This window comes from Anopheles maculipalpis, chromosome 3RL, assembly GCF_943734695.1.
Source record: "Anopheles maculipalpis chromosome 3RL, idAnoMacuDA_375_x, whole genome shotgun sequence".
Lineage (NCBI taxonomy): Eukaryota > Metazoa > Arthropoda > Insecta > Diptera > Culicidae > Anopheles > Anopheles maculipalpis.
This window is the reverse complement of record NC_064872.1, coordinates 10,966,921-10,984,931: the sequence shown is the minus strand read 5'-3', so window position 1 is coordinate 10,984,931 and position 18,011 is coordinate 10,966,921. Positions and strand designations below refer to the sequence as shown.

The 18,011-nt window shown below is 42.9% G+C and overlaps 2 protein-coding genes across 2 annotated transcripts in view; one reads left to right on the top strand and one right to left on the bottom strand.

Annotated features, from left to right (window-relative positions):
- Positions 1–18,011, bottom strand: part of LOC126564015 (CD166 antigen-like) — a 128,859-nt gene that overhangs the window by 38,706 nt on the left and 72,142 nt on the right. Inside the window, exon 5 of the mRNA XM_050220916.1 lies at positions 8,376–8,489. Within this exon, the coding sequence (XP_050076873.1) occupies positions 8,376–8,489 (114 nt within the window). The remainder of the gene's footprint in view (positions 1–8,375; positions 8,490–18,011) is intronic.
- Positions 14,352–16,979, top strand: LOC126564589 (uncharacterized). The gene is made up of 8 exons (XM_050221667.1): positions 14,352–14,498; positions 14,568–14,775; positions 14,853–14,966; positions 15,143–15,391; positions 15,462–15,931; positions 16,112–16,238; positions 16,461–16,617; positions 16,842–16,979. Exons 1-8 carry the CDS (start codon positions 14,352–14,354, stop codon positions 16,945–16,947), a joined length of 1,578 nt encoding a protein of 525 aa, XP_050077624.1. The 3' UTR covers positions 16,948–16,979.

The window sequence follows — 18,011 nt, the reverse complement described above, 5'->3', positions numbered from 1 at the left end:
TCTTTACACTTTCCCCTTCACCATCCCTTCCGGGGGTAGGTTCCTGGCCCGGTTAGATATCAGGGTTTTACAAGGGAGCAAAAACAACTACGACGGACACAGATTTTCGGCGGGATGAATTCCATCAACGCTATCGGAGAAATTTATTTGCACGAAATATGTAAATCTGTGACACGTTTGAGCTGTGTGCGTGTGTGCCCTGCCCGTGCGCTTTCTGCCGCTTATGCCACGAGCCCATGCAACAACAGGCTTCATGATCCAGCACAAGAACAACGGTGTGTATGTGTATGTGTGTGTTTTTTTTTTCTGTAAGCTCAGCAGGTGGAACGCTGGCTGGGTGGAGATGAGATGAACAGCTTGAGGGAGTGCGAGGGACACGAAGTTGTCGTGGGAAATATCCGACCGGGGAAAAATCCGGATTGAGATATATGACGCCTGCGAATGGGCACATTTTGTCACATAAAAGCGCGATACATTACAGTAAGGTTTGGGCGGCTCTGGGCCGCTTGTGGGCAACGTAAGCATAATCGACGTGCTGCTGCTAGGCCGTGTCACACTTGTATGCGTTTATTCGAACGCATTGTGTACGCATGGGAACGGGCTATTTTTAAGCGCTCGTTTTTTCTTTTTTGCGCGCGCTGGCGTTGTTGCTCTGCAGCTTCCTATCACGCTGTAAATCCTGCCACTTTAATACGAAACGGTTTTCGCTTTATCGCCATTTGCGAGGGCTTAGTAGGAAGCTGTTTGGGCGCGACAGACCGAAAGGTATGTGGGCAGGGAATGGCCGGGCGCCGATGGGCATGTGATGGGTGATCATGTTAAATTATGGTCCCGAGAAATAGTCTTCATGTTCGCTGTTCGCGTTCTGTTGTACACCGCGGTGTACAAGTAGGTGTGCTGTATTGTTGTCGTAGCTTTTTTTTTCTTCCTTTGTTGTGTGAGTGTTTGTGTGTTGCTTCGTTATCAAAAGCACCATATTTCAACATTATTGCGCGAAGATAATATTTTCATATTATTAGTTTCCCCTTGGCAACGGTGCATCTGTACGGCAGCGTTCGGTATCTTTAGCGTTTCGTGCGCTGCAATGCAACCACGCTCGAGCGGGCGAATTGTTTGGTAAGAAGCAAGATTTGCAGCATTCTGATGGCGAACGGTATGCAAACGGAAACGGGTAAAAAAAAACACAAGGGCAAAGGAGGGCTCAGTGCGATTGTAGATCAAAAAGAATCTCCCAGGCGTATCGTAATGTTTTCACCAATGTCATTGAAATATGAAGCGAAAACCGCAGGGCACGGGACCAGGTTCTAGTGGTGGCTGGCTGGACGGTGGGATTTCTTTGGAGCACTGGGAGGAAAAAATCATACATAAACCAGCGTTAGCATGATAAAACGGTTGGAAAATGCTTCTCGATATGAAACTGTAGTGCTCCTTGAACTGTTGCAATTTTAAAGTTGGGTGGCAAAACTATTCAGCAGCACAAAATTATATATTAAAAGTGAACTCGGATATGGAACGATTGGTTTCAGTGTAAGCTTACAGAACTATTTAGTTGCGTAGCATAGAATGTAGTCATTAGTGTTTTGTTAGCTTTTGGATGACGAAAATCCTTTTGCCTTACAAATACTACGATTTTCGGATGCTATTTCTTTGGTCAGTGCTCAGCATGACGTTCACTTTGAAGGCTGTCCAGGCTGTCCAGCTCAACATGTCCAGCGTTAGCAATGGTCGATAGAAACTATCCAAAAAATGATCTAAAGACGCCCAGAAAAATGACTTTTTGTGGCAGTTTGACAGAAAAAAAAAGATCAAAGGACTAAAGACTGAGAAAAGAAATTAACATTTTTTTCCCAACCCCGGGACAGTGAAAGCAGAGTGAAAATGAAACAAAACAAAAAAATACATATTGAAGGGATACAGTAGTAAGAAATGGGAAAAAATTTAATCATTCCCCAAGGAATGCGTGTCATAAACCACTGAATCCAATCAGACGATTCATGATGCAGGACACGGACACGGTTCTTCGTTCAGTCGGAAGCGATGCGGATTCGGGCGACATTCTAGTAGGTGAACGTCATCCCAGCCACGAACGATGTTTGCCAGTTCATTCTGTTCATTCCTTTCCTTAGATCGGCGTTGTACACGTTTGTGGCAAGAATTTCTGTGTCGTTTGTTTTTTTTTTGCTCTTCTCTTTGCTGCCATTGTCTTTGTTTTCCCCTAGCTATTTACGCGCCCGGTTGGAAAATCTCAGACAAAACATCATCCAAAAAAGCTTCACTACAGGAGGGCGACCATAGATGTAGCTAGTGCGTGTGTGTGTGTGTGTGTGTGTGCCATAATCGGATGGGCTTCCGTAAAGCTGATCATTCGATTTGAGATAGAATGGGGCCATTTTCGGACAGCTAGCGTGGACGCTGATGGTGATGGTCATCCGATCAACCTTCGCCCATTTGACCATCCTTCGATCGATTATCACGTTTTTAGTCCTAATATCGGGCCAGCGCCAAATACCGAGCAGGGCGGTATCGTACGAGAGCACCAGGCACGTCCCGAGTGTGCAGAAGACTTTTAATTCCAATATTGGAAGGATGGATGAAAAACCAATTTATTTCCCATTTACTTCCAGCGGTCAGTTCAGGGGTCGTTGATGGTGGACGTTATGCTTTACGTAGCACACTTCCGGCCAGGCTTTTCCGGCCACAGACAGAATGATACAGCGCATGGTGGGGGCAATCCATGGACGGAACTATAGTCCCGGTCGCCTTACACCGTTTGGTGCTTTGCCAATATTTATAGTGGTTGTGCGTAAATCCTAGCCTGTCGATGGATACCGCAATCAACGTTAGTCAAACTATTTCACATTCGTATTTTACTCACATGCATTGAGTTTGTTTATTTTAATTAATGGGAAAAAAACTATTGATCAATACGAGAAAAATTTTAGACTAGAAGCTCAATATTTAAAATAACCTTTAAATATTATTGGTGAACCACTACGGCACCTTAGTTTACTAACTTTTTATTATCTGTTTACTGGCGTTTTTTGATGCTCTTCACTTAAGTTCAACCATGGAGTCTATCTCTAAGATGGAAAAAAACTTGGAGCTTTCCGGATGGGATTTGATAAACGGTTCGTGTCGTGTGAAGGATTGTTGCCGCTACTAATACGCCAGAAGTCCTCGCGTTTTTTTATATTATTGATACTATTACCAGTTAAGTATGCAATAAATTGTACAGGAATTGCTACAGATATTCATTCAAAAATTCAGGATAATTTCTGAAAAACAAATTTTACAGTTCTCGTGCTGTGCTTTTAATACTGGGTTTAAAGGTACGAAGTATATTGACCAACACATTTAAAATGGATTTTGATGAACTATTTTTAGTTGAAAGTACCTGAATTTAATTTAATCATGAACCTTATATCATACAAAGCATTTGAGATTTTTAACACTGTTCAATCATGTTAAATCTGCGCTGCACTTGCGAACAAGTTCACCATGAACGAAGCTCTGTGCGAAATTGATGCACCTGATGCACCGTACGGTAAGGATCATTAATTTCAATCCCAAAATTCCGGAACCTACCGAAAAACGGATGAGGAAGCGGTAGAAGCGAATTAGGTGCCGATGTTTGACGCGAATCAGTTGAAACGGAAACATATTGGGCGGGTTTGATGAGTGATGGAATTGTGATTGGCAGGCTAATTAAATTATTTACCCGTACAGAGGGCCGATACCGTGTGTGAGTCCAGTCCAGCATCCAGCTTGGACATTGGTTACCGTTCGGTGGCATTTTAGGTTCGGCTAGGCAAGTACTGTAGCATGCAGAAGGACCGATCTTGCCACCGACAACGAACGCCTTTCTCGGGCATCAATTCTCCCACGAGAAACGTTTTACTCGGCGCTTCCCAAATCAACGAATCGATGATGTTGATTGAACGGTGATAAATCGGTGAGTAGTGCCGATTTAATAAATCTTCAAATCAGGACACCAGCTTCTCGTACCGAGCACGCATGCTGAGTATGGTTGTTTGGGACAGGTGTTTTCAGCAACAAGAGCAACACTGGTTGGAATTTTGGATGCTGCTGAAATTTCGAGTCGTCGCCAAGCGTACGTTTGGTCGATGCACGAAGGTCGTGTGAAGTTGAATTTCATGAACATCAAGCGAGTACGGTGAAAATGGTTGGTTGGTTGGTTGGTTTTCCAAACCACAAGGAACCACCGTACATCGGTGTCTGGAAAATGATTAATCGATACAATGGTTAAGGGTTAGGTTCATAAATACCATACGCCGGACGGACGCATTCTACTCGGCGTTACTGTCCAGGCGGAAAGCCACTGTAAAAGGCACGGGAAAGGCCCCCGTGTTGACCGCACTCGTGAACGACTGTGAGGCCTCAAATATCTTCATCATATTTACTGCCAAACGATACTTTTGCCAACCGTTCATCGGTGAGTGGAAGCTTCTTAGATTGTTGAGGCTGAGAATAATGATAAATGACATGCGGTGGCTCGATGGACGGAGGGCTCGTAGCTTCATCAGCCTATGCGATTTATTCTGACACTGTACTGCTGCTGCTGCTGCTGCTGCTGCAAAAACGTTAAACTATTTATCAATTCGGACAAGAACGCTACTTTCTTAGGATCATGCAAGGCATGTTGGAGTATATTTGTTTGTTAGTTTTTTTCTGTACATCCAGTTTTAGGTTTTTTCATCATTCCTTTTTAGTTTTGGTGAATCATGAGCATAAAGCCGCAACTCAACGTCTATTATATATTGGGGAAAGACAACTTTATCTATTGCTTTAGTTGCATTCATTTGGAAAGTGTTCTTGACTTTGAAGATAACATGGCGATTAATTATTATTTTGTATCGTCATGTAAATATTCTAGTAAACACACTTGAAAGAACAATTTATTTACATTCTACAGCTAAAGATATTTTGGAATAATGTTGCCTTCCCAACAATAATGTATGGCACATAAATGGAGCGTATGAAACAGTTACAAAACTGAAATCATTTCATTTCCTTCCTAGGGCGCCCGGTTATGAAGCTGTCGGGCAAACTTTAACTTTAATAATAAAACATTTTTCAATCATACGCAGAGCAAAGGCAATGGATAAGTTAAACTGTTCAAGAGCATCATCACACTCACACTCACTTTCCGAGGAATACGGAGGCATTCATTACTCCACCGGAAATAGCTCTTTGCTAAACCTCCCAGCCCGCACCGGCTAGTTCGAGCAGAAAGGTGACGAAAAGAGTTTGAAACCTATCCGGTAGAGCTGGAACGGGCTTCAGCGTATGCGTATGTGTGCCATACAGCGACGCCGTTTCGGTGAGTTTTGTGTGGATGCAGGCGACGAAAAGTTGTGTATAAACTAAACCATAACTTTTGCACAAAATTCTATCGTTCCTCTTGCTGGATCGTGTGTGTGTGTGTGTGTGTGTGTGTGTGTGTGTGTGTGTGTGTGTGTGCCATTCCTCACGGTGGTCGCATGGTCGCATGTATAGTGCGTTTTTCCTTCGCCATGTCTTTAACAGGGCCAGCTCTTGAACGGCATACCCGTACCGTCTGTGTATGAGTGTATGTGTGTGTGTAAGAGTGCGTCGCACTTTGCTTTGAAGAAGTTTTGTTTGCTGCACTTATCCTCTTATTTAAAATCCTTTCCGTAAGCTTTACGGTTCGGCAGAAATTGTTCGCTTTGTGAATGAGAAAGCTTCAGAAGAAGGCCGAGGCAGTTCGTAGTGTTATCAACTGTTTGCATACATGAAAAACTTTCCGTGCTTAGCGTGAACAGGTAATCGTGGTGTTGTGGAAAGCAAATTTCCACCCCGCAACCCTTCCCTCCAGGAGTAGACTTGAAGAATCGTAAATACCAGTAAATGCAATGCTTTTTGTAGTACGGACCGCCATACGGGTGGGAAGTTTTCAAAACGGCGAGCTAAAAAGTCACTCCCATGACTTTGGGGTTTAGTTTTAAAATACTGCGCGTGCTCTATGCCGACGTTATTGGGGCATTTTTGGTTTCATACTTGAAGTAGCGAATGAGTGGTTTGCGAAAGAATGTAACGAAGACTTCGAAGACTCACCCTCACACTAAAGCTCATCGGCATGCTCGCTCATCGGAGGAAATGTATCGAAATGGTTATGTGTGGTCTTTCGTTGAATTTGTTTGTTTCATGAATTTAACATGACTATGTGACACTGTGTGTGTGTGTATGGGGGAAGTTTGAGAGAAGGCAGAATAATGAATTTATTCAGCGTACAGTTTTGGTCAGCTTTGCACATGCTCAACAGGCGACCGTGTGTGTACTTTAGTGTATTGCATACATGAGGTGACACTACATATGCATGTGCTGTTGCGACGGTCAAGAACTTTATTGTCCATGTGAGGACAGTCTAGCAAAGTTGAGAGAGGGCTGTTGGTGTTCCCTTTTAATTGCTAAACGAGATGATCGTAATAATCATTTTACTTATTACTTTTGTACTAAAAGTGTAATCCATTATACTGTCGATAACTTCTGTGAAAATAATTTGTCGTAAATATATTTGAGTTTCATGTGAAGCAGGAGAATTTGCCAACATCTAGTTAAAACAACAAATGCACTTTCTCATGGAGGCGCCTAGTGCCCTTCAACAGACAACAGATAACATTCATTTTTTTTAATTATCTTTCCACAAATGTTTCGTTATTGAACGTGGATAAGAGAATCTATGCAATTTATTTAAAAGTTTATGATTTGAGGGCTTACCAGACTGGCCAAAAAATCACAAATACGTTGAACAATCTAACGGTCGCTTTAAATTAAATACACTATTTTAAGCCTGAAAAAATGAATGAACAATTGAAATTGGTTTGAATAATTAAATTTAAAGAGGCTATGTTCTTCAGGGAACAATGCTTTATTTTAGTGTTTGTTTTGTTTACATATTAGACCAAATTTGGAATTAATTTTGATAATGATGATTAGAATGATTGATAATTCGTTGTCTTAGGTATTTCATTCACAAGGCTGTTATTTTTATCATAAAAAAACATCATTCTTCCATTCAACATGTTCCTAGAAATGGTTTTAAGATGATCTGATAGTATATCAAATTAAATTACCGAGCAAAGCAACGCTAGCAGCACGTGCCCTTGAAATCATTCTTCTGACTAAATTGAGAATTGTGATTTACTTCCACCATTGCAGCACTGCATCGGGTGTTGTGCGTTTGAAATGTCTCTTCTCCCTTTCTGCTCCTCTGCCGTGTGATGGCACCAGACTACCAGTGGGCACAACAAAAGCATCCCACTTGGGATGTGGTTTTCGGTAGGACAATCCGTCCCACCCAGTACCGATTTAAGATTCAATTTTACGGTCTTTTCCCAACGTAGATTATCTGGGTTTTGCAATCTAGGTCCATCGATGGATCTGATGTAGGAACGGTAGCAATGACTTGCGAATCCCCTGCGGGGCTCGTCGTCAAAGGTTCCCAACGGCACAATAGTTGCATGATGTTTGATGCCAGCGCAGGGAACCGGTGTTTTTGGACCCCTTACGGTTGTAAGAGGGTGTACCTAACGTACCCTACGTGGCGTGTACCTTGGGTCTGGTGCACGCCGGAAGAATGCTCCAAACGGTTCGAAGCACTGAAGGGGATGGACAAGTTAAGATAGTGACGGGTACCGGAGCTTAAGAACGAGTGAGGTTGAATTCTGCGTTTCCGGTTGTGTAAGTCTTGCATACTAATGAATCAATTAAACTTCTGTCATTATCAGTGTAAAATGTACGCCTTCGTGACGCTGCAAGACGGCCAGCTGGCCCAGGCTAGCAAGTGTTCAGCTGGAAATTATGCTGAAGTTTCCTGGGAGAACAGCCCGTTTCATTCACCGGTGCAGCCCGAGCTGAGATGAAGGACTTGATGCAATAATCCTGCCACGGACCGAGCGTCGGATTCGAGCCGGTAGTTTCGGTCGGTTTAATTGAGGTTAGGAATTGCTTCTTGAGAAGTCTCGGTTGTCGGAGGCAACTTCTTCTGTCGAGTGTATCCGGTTGTACTACTATCGGCAAAGTAACTGCCAATAATTGCATTAGGTAGATGGACTCTCTGATGATGTGAAAGTAGTGTCTTCAAATTGAATCGAAACTGGTTCTGGTGGCGTTTCCTGCTGTGTTTGCTGCTACAATCAATTTCACGAACTGATGCCAAACGAGTAACAGGCAGCGTTGACAGGACGATTGTGACAGTAATAGGATACAAAATACCTGATTGGGAGGTTTGCGACGAACGCACAGATTCATTTGAATGTTCGTATGAAGCAATTTTTCAATAACTTAGTTTCTTTACCATACATTTGGGATATTACAAACAAAATGTTACTTACCTCCTACAACACGACACGTTAGCACAATGTCGTCACCTTCCTCCTTTGGTCCAAGCTTTGAGCTGTTTAGCTGTTGACCCCACTGGCTCAGAACAACTGGATGTTCGGGTAGAACTGAAAGCAAAAATGTCAAAATTTGATTATTTCTATAATAGCATTTTAGAATTACTTCTAGTTTTTCTGCTTCAAAATTGGTTGAGTTATTTTGGAACAGGATAAAATAAATTTAATGAATTTATAAATGCAGGATACAACGGAAATAGAACAGTGTAAATACTAAACAGCAATTAAACGTCTCAATCAAGTGACATTGTTTGGACAGGAGTTAATATCTGTCCAAAAAATAAAAAAATAAAAAAACCTGCCAAAGAAATGCTTGGTCCACGCAGAAAATGTGATTTTTTTCATCGTCCTAATCTACTTTATCTGCATCGTCAGTAGCTTGACGTCTAAGTAGCATGATAACTCATACCACTGAGCATTACTATCACAAGTCTAGGCACAAAAGACGAACCGTGAGGGTGTGTAATTGAATCTCCGAAAACCCAAATTAATGGGAAAAGTTTTTCACGCGCCGTCAGGTGATTCATACTTGACTCGAGACCCTCACCGTTTCGTAGTAAGGCTCCCTGAGGTTGGGACGAAGGAGCATAGCGAAGCTAGTGTATGAATGAAAAATCGAATTGGTGGCGATGTGTACGACGTAGATGCAAAGGTTCGTCGTTTTGTTACTTTATGTCCCTGTTTAACTGTACTGACGATCATCGAAGGACGCATTAGTCTTGCCGGATTTCAGCACCGTATTATCGTAACTAACTAGCAAAATGGCAGTTGTCAAACAATTCCTAACCCTTTTCCCGTCCACCACCATCACGGGTACACGGTAAACACACATAAATCAAGCCCGATGACCGATGCGAGGAGATGGTGAAAAGTTGGTGAAAACCCACAGCTCGGAACGCCGGAAGTATTTGCGCATATACCCAGCATCAGATTCGATTTCTCAATTTGGCCACATAAATTGATTTGATAACTTCTGTATAAACAGTTCATTCTCAAACTTGCTTTTTCGTTTCGTCCGTTTGCAATGTTTGCCGAAGAGCATTGCATTGCATCAAAGCCGGATTATCAACAGATTCGTTAGCAGACGGGCAGTTGTGGGTTGCATCCCGCACTCGGTGTCTAAAACGAGATAAGCCACTGTATCAACACACCCCAGTACACACGGATACAAAAGGCAAGGATACTGCATGGCGCCAGGAGTGGGAGATTCGTCTTTCAATGCTACCGATGGTACGATATCTCTTTTCAGCGTTTGAAAAAGCTTACCAATTTGAGCTTATTGAAAGTGTCACCGACAGGGTGCATAAAAAATTTATTCACTCAAAGCCTGGCGAAATGACAAAATTGCTTCGGTCACCGTAGTGGTAGAATTTTAAATCAATAAACAAAACGAAGATGCATGTGACTATTTGTCGAGCTGCTTGTTTGACCATTCATTATCATATCTCCTGTAAATCGCTGTGCACGATTCAATCGAACACGTGAGAGTAGTTTGCATAGTGTTTAGTGAAGGGGATTTCACTATGGGCAAACTTGTACGAAAGAAACAACCGGCTTGCGTTTTATTGTACTAAAAGTTGAGGGAAAAACATAGTCTCCATTGTAAATTGTTGAAAATTTCACAATCAAAATAAATTTTTGTTATATTAATTTCTTCTAATGCTAAACAATTGTAATGCTTAGATGACTTAAAAAAAATTGTTCCTTTCCAAACAACGGTAGCTGTAGTTTTTTACAAATTCAAAACATATTATTTGACCATGTACCAGCCCAACAGTGCGTTGGAAAACTGTGCTATGCTGGAGTATGCGAACCGTTCCATGGCACAAAAGGACATTTTGATTTCCATCCCCACAAACGATCAATATACTCGATATCTCCTGTGGCGCTTCAAGGAAATAAAGCTAGTTGTGGGCGGACGGATTTGCATTTCTCCTGCAAAAGCAGCTGGGATGGGAGTGCAAGCGAATCGCGCTATTTGTGTGTACAACGGGCGAACAAGTTTATTGGCTGGGATCGTGTTTGCTTCACCCGTTGCACCCGAAGTCAAACATCGCCCAGATATTGGGTATCGGAAACTGCCTTTTGAAATTCCTTGATGCGCTGCTGCTTCCGTGTTAGTTTTATAGCTAGGCAAACGTAAGGAAGCGCAAAGCAGGAGTCATCTGGTACCACGATAACTAGTAATGTCTGGCAATACTATGCACATAGTGGCAGTGCAATATTCGTTTGGTAACCCAACGACAGTGCTTTTGCACCATAAAAAAAAAACAAGTTGACGGGAATCAAACATAAAGGAAATTATTATTTTTTAGCATAAAATTCTGGTGACCCACACGGCCGTCTTTCATGAAAAATGGCATAGTTTGCTGGAAATTTTTACCTCATAAAAGAAGGTTTATTACCGGTGATTTGTCTTTAAATACTTTCTAGAAATAGAATAGTAGTTCGTGAATTGTTCAACACCCAAGAAATGGTTCATACTTCCAAGACATTCTTCACACGATTAGCAAACAGAGGCCATTTAAGTTGAATTAATTTTAATTTAACCGAGCATGAATTGCAAAATTTCAACGGTTGGTTGCAGGTGGGCTTACTTCATTACATCACCTACAGCCAAACACTTAATTATTAATATCTGTTATAATATCTTCTACACCTCAGCATAAACCACAGTGCTAAAACCCAACACCTCTGTGCCTGGGCAGAATAAGCTTTATTGATGGCAGCACCGATCCCGCCAGTTGGAACGTGGCCGACCATCAAAGATCGATGCTAACCGAAACCACAATGAGGTCACTAATCCAACCACCCAACCCTTTGGGAAATGGATTATATTGGTTTCCTAAAATAAAAACTAAAAACAAAAAGCATATTCCTGCACAGCCGGTTGGGACTCACTCTCGCTCGCTCCCGTTACACACGGTCAACGAATTCCATCACGTCGCAGTATTTGCAGTGTTTTGCATGTTTTACTCCTTGCACCTTGCTTCTTTTTTTTTTCGCTCAAACTGGACCGGAAAGTTGTACATTGAACATCGTTTTTCAATAGCGTTCATGCAATTTCTAGTGTTTCGTACGACGGACACGAAAGGATGCTGTTTACTTTAAAAATTTATTCCCACGTCACAAAGTGAACCGACCGAGTGTACCGACCGACGAGTTCCAGCGTTAGTTCGTGTAGTTTTCTTCTTCCTGTATGCTTTTTAGTACCATGGGAAAGCTCAATGGCAGTGTACCGATGTGTGGTAGCCGATACTCACGGCATCTCACGGCATCGCCATACGATAGCCCTTTTCCGGACCTGAATTTTGCATACAGCAAACAAAATTGCATCGATTGAATACGGGGGTGAAAGTTAGATGTTTTGTTATTCGGGATGTTGTCTAGACTCGGTATTTAGGAGAAGCTTTGGAACCATAAATTTGCTCCGATTTTCTGTACGACCGCCCGAGATGGGAGGAAGAAACTGAATGCAGCCGAGAAGAAAAGCTGATTGAAAATTTATTTTTGAACGGTACGTGAACCTAAGCTAGCGGAGAAATAAGACGCCCGTCGTGTGAGAGGTTGGGAATGTTCGGCTAGAAATTGAGATGTCTTGCAAGGGGTTGCGATGTTACAATGTGATGAGATGAGAGTAATTAAAACAGACATATATGTCTGAAGATGTGTAGCTCTTTCGTTGTTGTTTCGATGTTAAACAACGTAGAGCCTATAGTGTGGTAAGAAACTGGTTGCCTTGACAGCTTGTGTGATTTTAAGTTGAGTTCTAATGATTAAGTTTCATGCGGTTGCGAAATCTTTTTGCTGAGTAAAATATACACATCAAAGGTCAAAGGTTGCGCGGTAGAAGGACCAGTTGCTTAAAATCCAGAAGTACATGCAGGAGCCGCAAACAAACTGGCTTAATGTTCAGCAAAAAATACCTCATATTTTGGAGCAAATCAATAACCGCTCTAGAAGATCCATGTAGGAGGGAATGTGATGTGGATTTCTGCGATTATTTTCAGAACGCCACAAAGAGGAGGAATTGGAACGTAGACGTGAGTGCATCAAGGATACATAAGTATTCAATTGTCGATGAACAAATAACAAATTCTAAAATTTTAGCACAAGCACATGAAGAACGAATACTGCAAAAATTTATTACCACAAACCGGGACACTTTTTCTGAAAACCTACTGTGGGCAAACCCCTCACGGACCTTCATTACGTATTGGCCCGTTCCAGACCATTTACCAATTTGGGTTAAGATTAGTACAGGTATGAATATTGGCAACGATAAGAGAAGCAATAGTCGGAATTGCTCACCGGGGCGCTTTTCATATTTTCGTTTCTTTTCGTATTACCGAATAATTAGCACAATTCACATAATGACAAATTTATACATCGTGCAAATTTTTCCAATTCGCCAGGACGAAGAAACGATTAGAAAACCCATGGCATTCGACAAGATAGGTTAGCGCCTATTACACCTGTACAACCGGGCAAAGGTGCCATACTTCGCGGCCATTTCGTAGAAGAAAATGTATTGTAATCAAAGAGAATGTTGACCATTGCTATTTTAAGTTATTAGCAATAAGAACAAGCTGTCAAAGGAATAAAAAGGTTTAGGGTTTTTGGATTTCGGAGTTTGCATGCATCGCGTTCCAGAGTGTGAATGCATTTTGGAGTTTGCGGGTAGGTTCAAAAGTAGGTTCTAACGGGCCCGGAATAGTTCTGATGTAGAGGGGAAATGCCTTATAAATATGTTCATATAATTTAGTCATCAGAAGCGGTGTTGATAGTATGGCATTGTACCGTCATAATTAATTGTAAATATATAAAAAAAATAAATAAATAAACAAGTTGGGCTAAGATTTCGTTGATTTTTTCTACTGAGTATTCCCGGGATAAGGCAAAATCCAAGGAGAAAAAGCTCTGTGAAATTGGTGAACACATGCGGTGTGCCCACCATACGAAAGAGCCTCTTGACAGAGCCGTCATATTGGAAATAAATAAATAAAATCATACTATGCATTTTTTGGCAATATTAACTTTTATGCTTCAAGGTCAACCCAACTCCGGCATCAATTGACAATACAGGGCTTTCAAGATGGACTAGCAATGGTTGAACTTTTTTTTTTCTTTATAATGCTATGGAACATGTAAATGCAGATCTGGATTATGTTTCACGTTCTGAAATTTCGATTCGAACCGAAAGTCGACAATTTTCAGCAATGTTTCTCGACCGTTTTTACTTTACTATTTCACCAAGACAACCCTGTAATGATGCCCTTTATCCAATCAAGATCAGTAACTCCTTCCCATCACACCGGCAAACTGTTTGGTCGCGAATTCCGGTTTAACCCGAGTTCCGGGCACATGGAGCACTGAAGTTCATTATGGTTAGCATGCTCGAAAAACTTCAAAACCTGTTTGAATGTTTACCGATCGAAAACCCATCCAGCAGCATCACCAACACAGCGATGCTGTGCGGGGTCGTGAAACAGCTGAGACCTAGTACCGGTTTCTTTCTGCGGGTGAGTTTTAGCAAAACACGCTTCCTCACATATTTGTCATTTTGTGCCCCGAAGATGATGCTCGTTGTTGTTTTTATCTGTAGAAATGGCAATGTGTGTGGTTGTGAAAACGTGTAGTGACGTTTGGTGAGCTGCAAAACGCGAAGCTGGTAAGCTTCTTGTTTACGACGCACAGCTCAGTAGGTGAAGAGACTCTTGGCGAGAAAAGCTTTAGCACTTCGGCTAGACATCGTCACACGCGTCAAACTTGTTTTCTAAATCAAGCGCAACCGAAACATGTTTGAAGCAGTTTCGAAGGCAGTAAAAATTGTTTGTGATCGTTCGGTGAGGTTTTAACGTTCGAAAAAACACAAACGTGCAGTGTAACTTTTTGGAACAGTGCTTCAGTGAAATGGAAAGTGGCAGCGTAAGTGTGTCTTCGCGTGTCGGTGAGATCTGGAGCAAAGTGAAGCAATTCATCACCATCGAACCGGTGATCGTTTTCTACATCTTCGGTGTGGTTTGCGGTACAGCGTTTAAAGTGTTTGAGTACGAAAAGGTGAGAGGTCGTGAGTAAGTTGTCTTCAAGCTTCGCCCCAGGTATGACGTGTTGTTGCTCTGTTTGTAGGCCTGCGCTACCAAGCTCGGTGCTGACTTGCGGGTCTGTGAGTATTTTGTTGAGCTGGAGGATGATGACATATGCTCCGAGCCGGACGATACCAACCGAACGCTTGCCGGTGTGGCGAACTTTAGCGAGTTTCGAAGTTTAGTTTGTGAAGCTCAACAACAGTCAACGAACGAGGTAGTTTTTTTGAACTCGTATCGCAGCATTGTTGGTGAGTTGAGGAAAAGAGAAGTGACGGTTTTAGTTCCTTTATACGTTGCTCTTGTGCGCTGGTTCATATCGTTTCAGTGGGTATTGTGCAAGCGGTAGTGCTGCTGTTTGCTGGCAGTTGGAGCGATCGTGTTGGGCTGCGAAAACCCTGCATTCTTGTGCCGATCGCGGCAGATATCGTGGCATTCAGCAGTGAGTATGATTGCTATTGGACGGTTGAGCATTTTGATTGATAATGATCTTCTAATGACCATGCCGTTGAAAGATGGATGTGCGAACAAAGAAGTCTGATTACTGAACTCCTAATCGAATCTGTTTGATGCAACAAACGTGATTGAGAAGATTGTTTTCGTCTTGTCTATCCACAGTATACATTCTGAGTGCTATATTTATGCGCGAAATACCGCTGGAAGTAGCAGGAATATTACCGAACCTAATAATTGCATTCAGTGGTGGTGTGCCGTTGGTAGTCACTGGCATTTACAGCTACCTGACCGTGTGTACAGATGAGAAAGATCGTACATTTCGGTTTGCGTGCACCGCCGTTGTGTATGCAACCGTGCCGATCGTGGCCAACTTCTTCAGCGGACATTTGTTCAAGTACTTTGGATTTATTAGTGAGTGAAGCGATGCTTTGAACTTGCCCTTGATTTGCTAGCTAAATTATACATTTTTATCTAATTACAGAACTATGTGCGTTGTGTATAGTCACTGACAGCATTGGTCTTCTGTACGGGTTGTTCATCCTGAAGGAACCAGCAGACCTAAAAGCTACCGCTGCCAACCAGGCCAACGCAGGAAATGCTAAATTGTCCAAAACAACCTTACGCCAGCTGTTTGACATAGGGCTGGTGGTGGATTGCGTGAAAGTGTTTCTCAAAAAACGGGACTTCAATTGCCGGAACATCCTGTACCTGACCGTGCTGGCGTACTTCATCAACTACGGTGCGCTCGGTGATGGGGAATCGGCCGCAATCCTAGCGTACGTCCAGTTCAACTGGATAACCAATCTCGGCACCTGGATATCGTACGATCTGCTAACGACCATGCTGGGAACCCTGTTGGCTATGGGCGTGCTGAGCAAACGGCTCGGCGTTTCGGACGCGATGATTTGTGTGTTTTCCGTGTGCTTCTCGCTGGTGGGAAAACCGATCATGGTAATAAACATGGGTGCGCGTGTGTGAAGGTGCCGAACGGGGTGAAACCTTCGCCACAAGTTTGGGCATGGCGATGCCGATGGTGGAATAATTTAGCTAATTGTGCCGCCGGCGGCACCGTGTACGTGTACGTTTTTACTGTGCAAGTTTCCTTTTTTTTGTTTTGCTGTAATTCTGCAGGCCATTGCTGTGTCGACCCTGAAACCGTACCTGTACTACGTCGCCACCTCGATCGATGTGTTCGAGGGCAGTAAAATGATCGCAATCCGGAGCATCGTATCGAAGCTGGTCGGGCAGGATGAGATTGGTAAGTTCTGTGGGAGGATGGGAGCCCTGTGCCACGACAGGGGGAGGAACGAAAATTGGTTCCGACAGTACACCGGTCCTGGGGTGAATTTATTGATATGGACAGGGAGTGGTGCGGGAATCGGAGGTGGCGGAGTTTGGGTTGTGTGTATTCCGATTACATTGGTCCCATTTATTTCACGCTTCGCTTTCATTCTTTTGCTACCGTGATGCTCGCTTGCAGGAAAAATGCTGTCCATACTGGGAATTGTGGATTCTGCTCAGGTTGCCATCTATCCGACGATCTACAGCACGGTTTATTTGAAGAGCCAATCGTTCTTCGTTGGCAGTGTGTTCCTACTCAGCGAAGCGTTTCTGCTGGTCTCCCTGGGAATTTATGGGTAAGTTTTAAGCTACCAACGGCCGCCCGGATGGTTCCGATTTTCCGTGCTCGGTTGCATGCGAATACGGGTAATAGGAACTTTCCCTCGCGGAGACACCCGTTTGCATGCGTCGCCCCCACCCACTCCGCTCGATCCATTTCGACGTGCGACGACGATGATGACGGTGACGACGCTGATGATGCTGCTGATGATGGTGGGTTTCAATTTACCTTTCGTTTCAGTGCGCTGTTCCTGATGTCCCGACGATCGGAATATGATAAAAACAGAGCACAGTCATCCACCAAGCAGGGAATCGATAATCCTGCAGTGGATATTACTGCACTTTGATGATTTTATCTGCATCTCACGAAACGTCATAGCCATCAACCCTCCCTCGTCCTGCGAGTCGGTTGAGAAGTGCGCGTTATTTCGTTAGCATTAATCGGTGAAACCGTGGGGAGGCGGTTGTGGTTGTGCGGCCCAGTGAAATAAGATGCCCAGGCTTGGCAGGAAGGATGCGACTGATTGGACAGGAAATTATTATTTTCCCTCGCAGCAGTATCGGTACTGCGGGAAAAATAGCGTATCGGAATGATAGATCTGGACGGGTATTGAAGATTTTTCCCTTTTCCTTCCATCCTATTATCTCATCATTTGCTGTTGCCCATGCAGCAATTCAAAACCAGAATCATTTTGCAATAATTGTTTTGATGGATTTTGATTAAGTCAAAAAGATACACAACATTAAACACGATTTGCTGATGATTGGAGGAGCATTACAATTTCTTTGCAGTGCAGTACTGAGTGGTGCAAGTTGTATGATGGAATGCCATTGGAATGAAATATATGCTGTCTTAAACCTTTAACGGCTAATGGGATGAATAAAGGTCGTAAAACATTATCTCACGTAAAGAAGGAAATTTTCATGATTCATTTAGTAACATTTTTGATGACACAGGATATGCCGAAATTTTTTGTGCTTCCTCACTTATTGCTGGTACTTTTACAGAGTTAAACAGTCATCCTGTAGTTGTTTTTGGTTTTCCTGAGTATATTTAGGTTTGGAGAATATGAAAAAGTTGTAAGTGACGACGTTAAAATAACGTTCTGGTAAAAATTATAGAAATAATAGATAGAAAATTCTTCCCATATTTGTGACGGAAGAAACGGCTCTGTTGCCGTAAACCGGCTCCACCAGGCTCCAAAAATAAGTTATACATTTCCAAACCGCTCTCCTCCGAGAACTATGGCCCGGTGGTATATGCGAAAGTGGCGCCAGTCTTCAAACGTCAGGAGCGGGGTTCTCAAATTCCATCCGGACCGTCCTCGAGCAGGGAGGACTAACTATTCAACTACGTGGTATCGGCAAGTCTAGTAAGCCATTCGATGACCGGCGTGACCTTAGAGGTCAT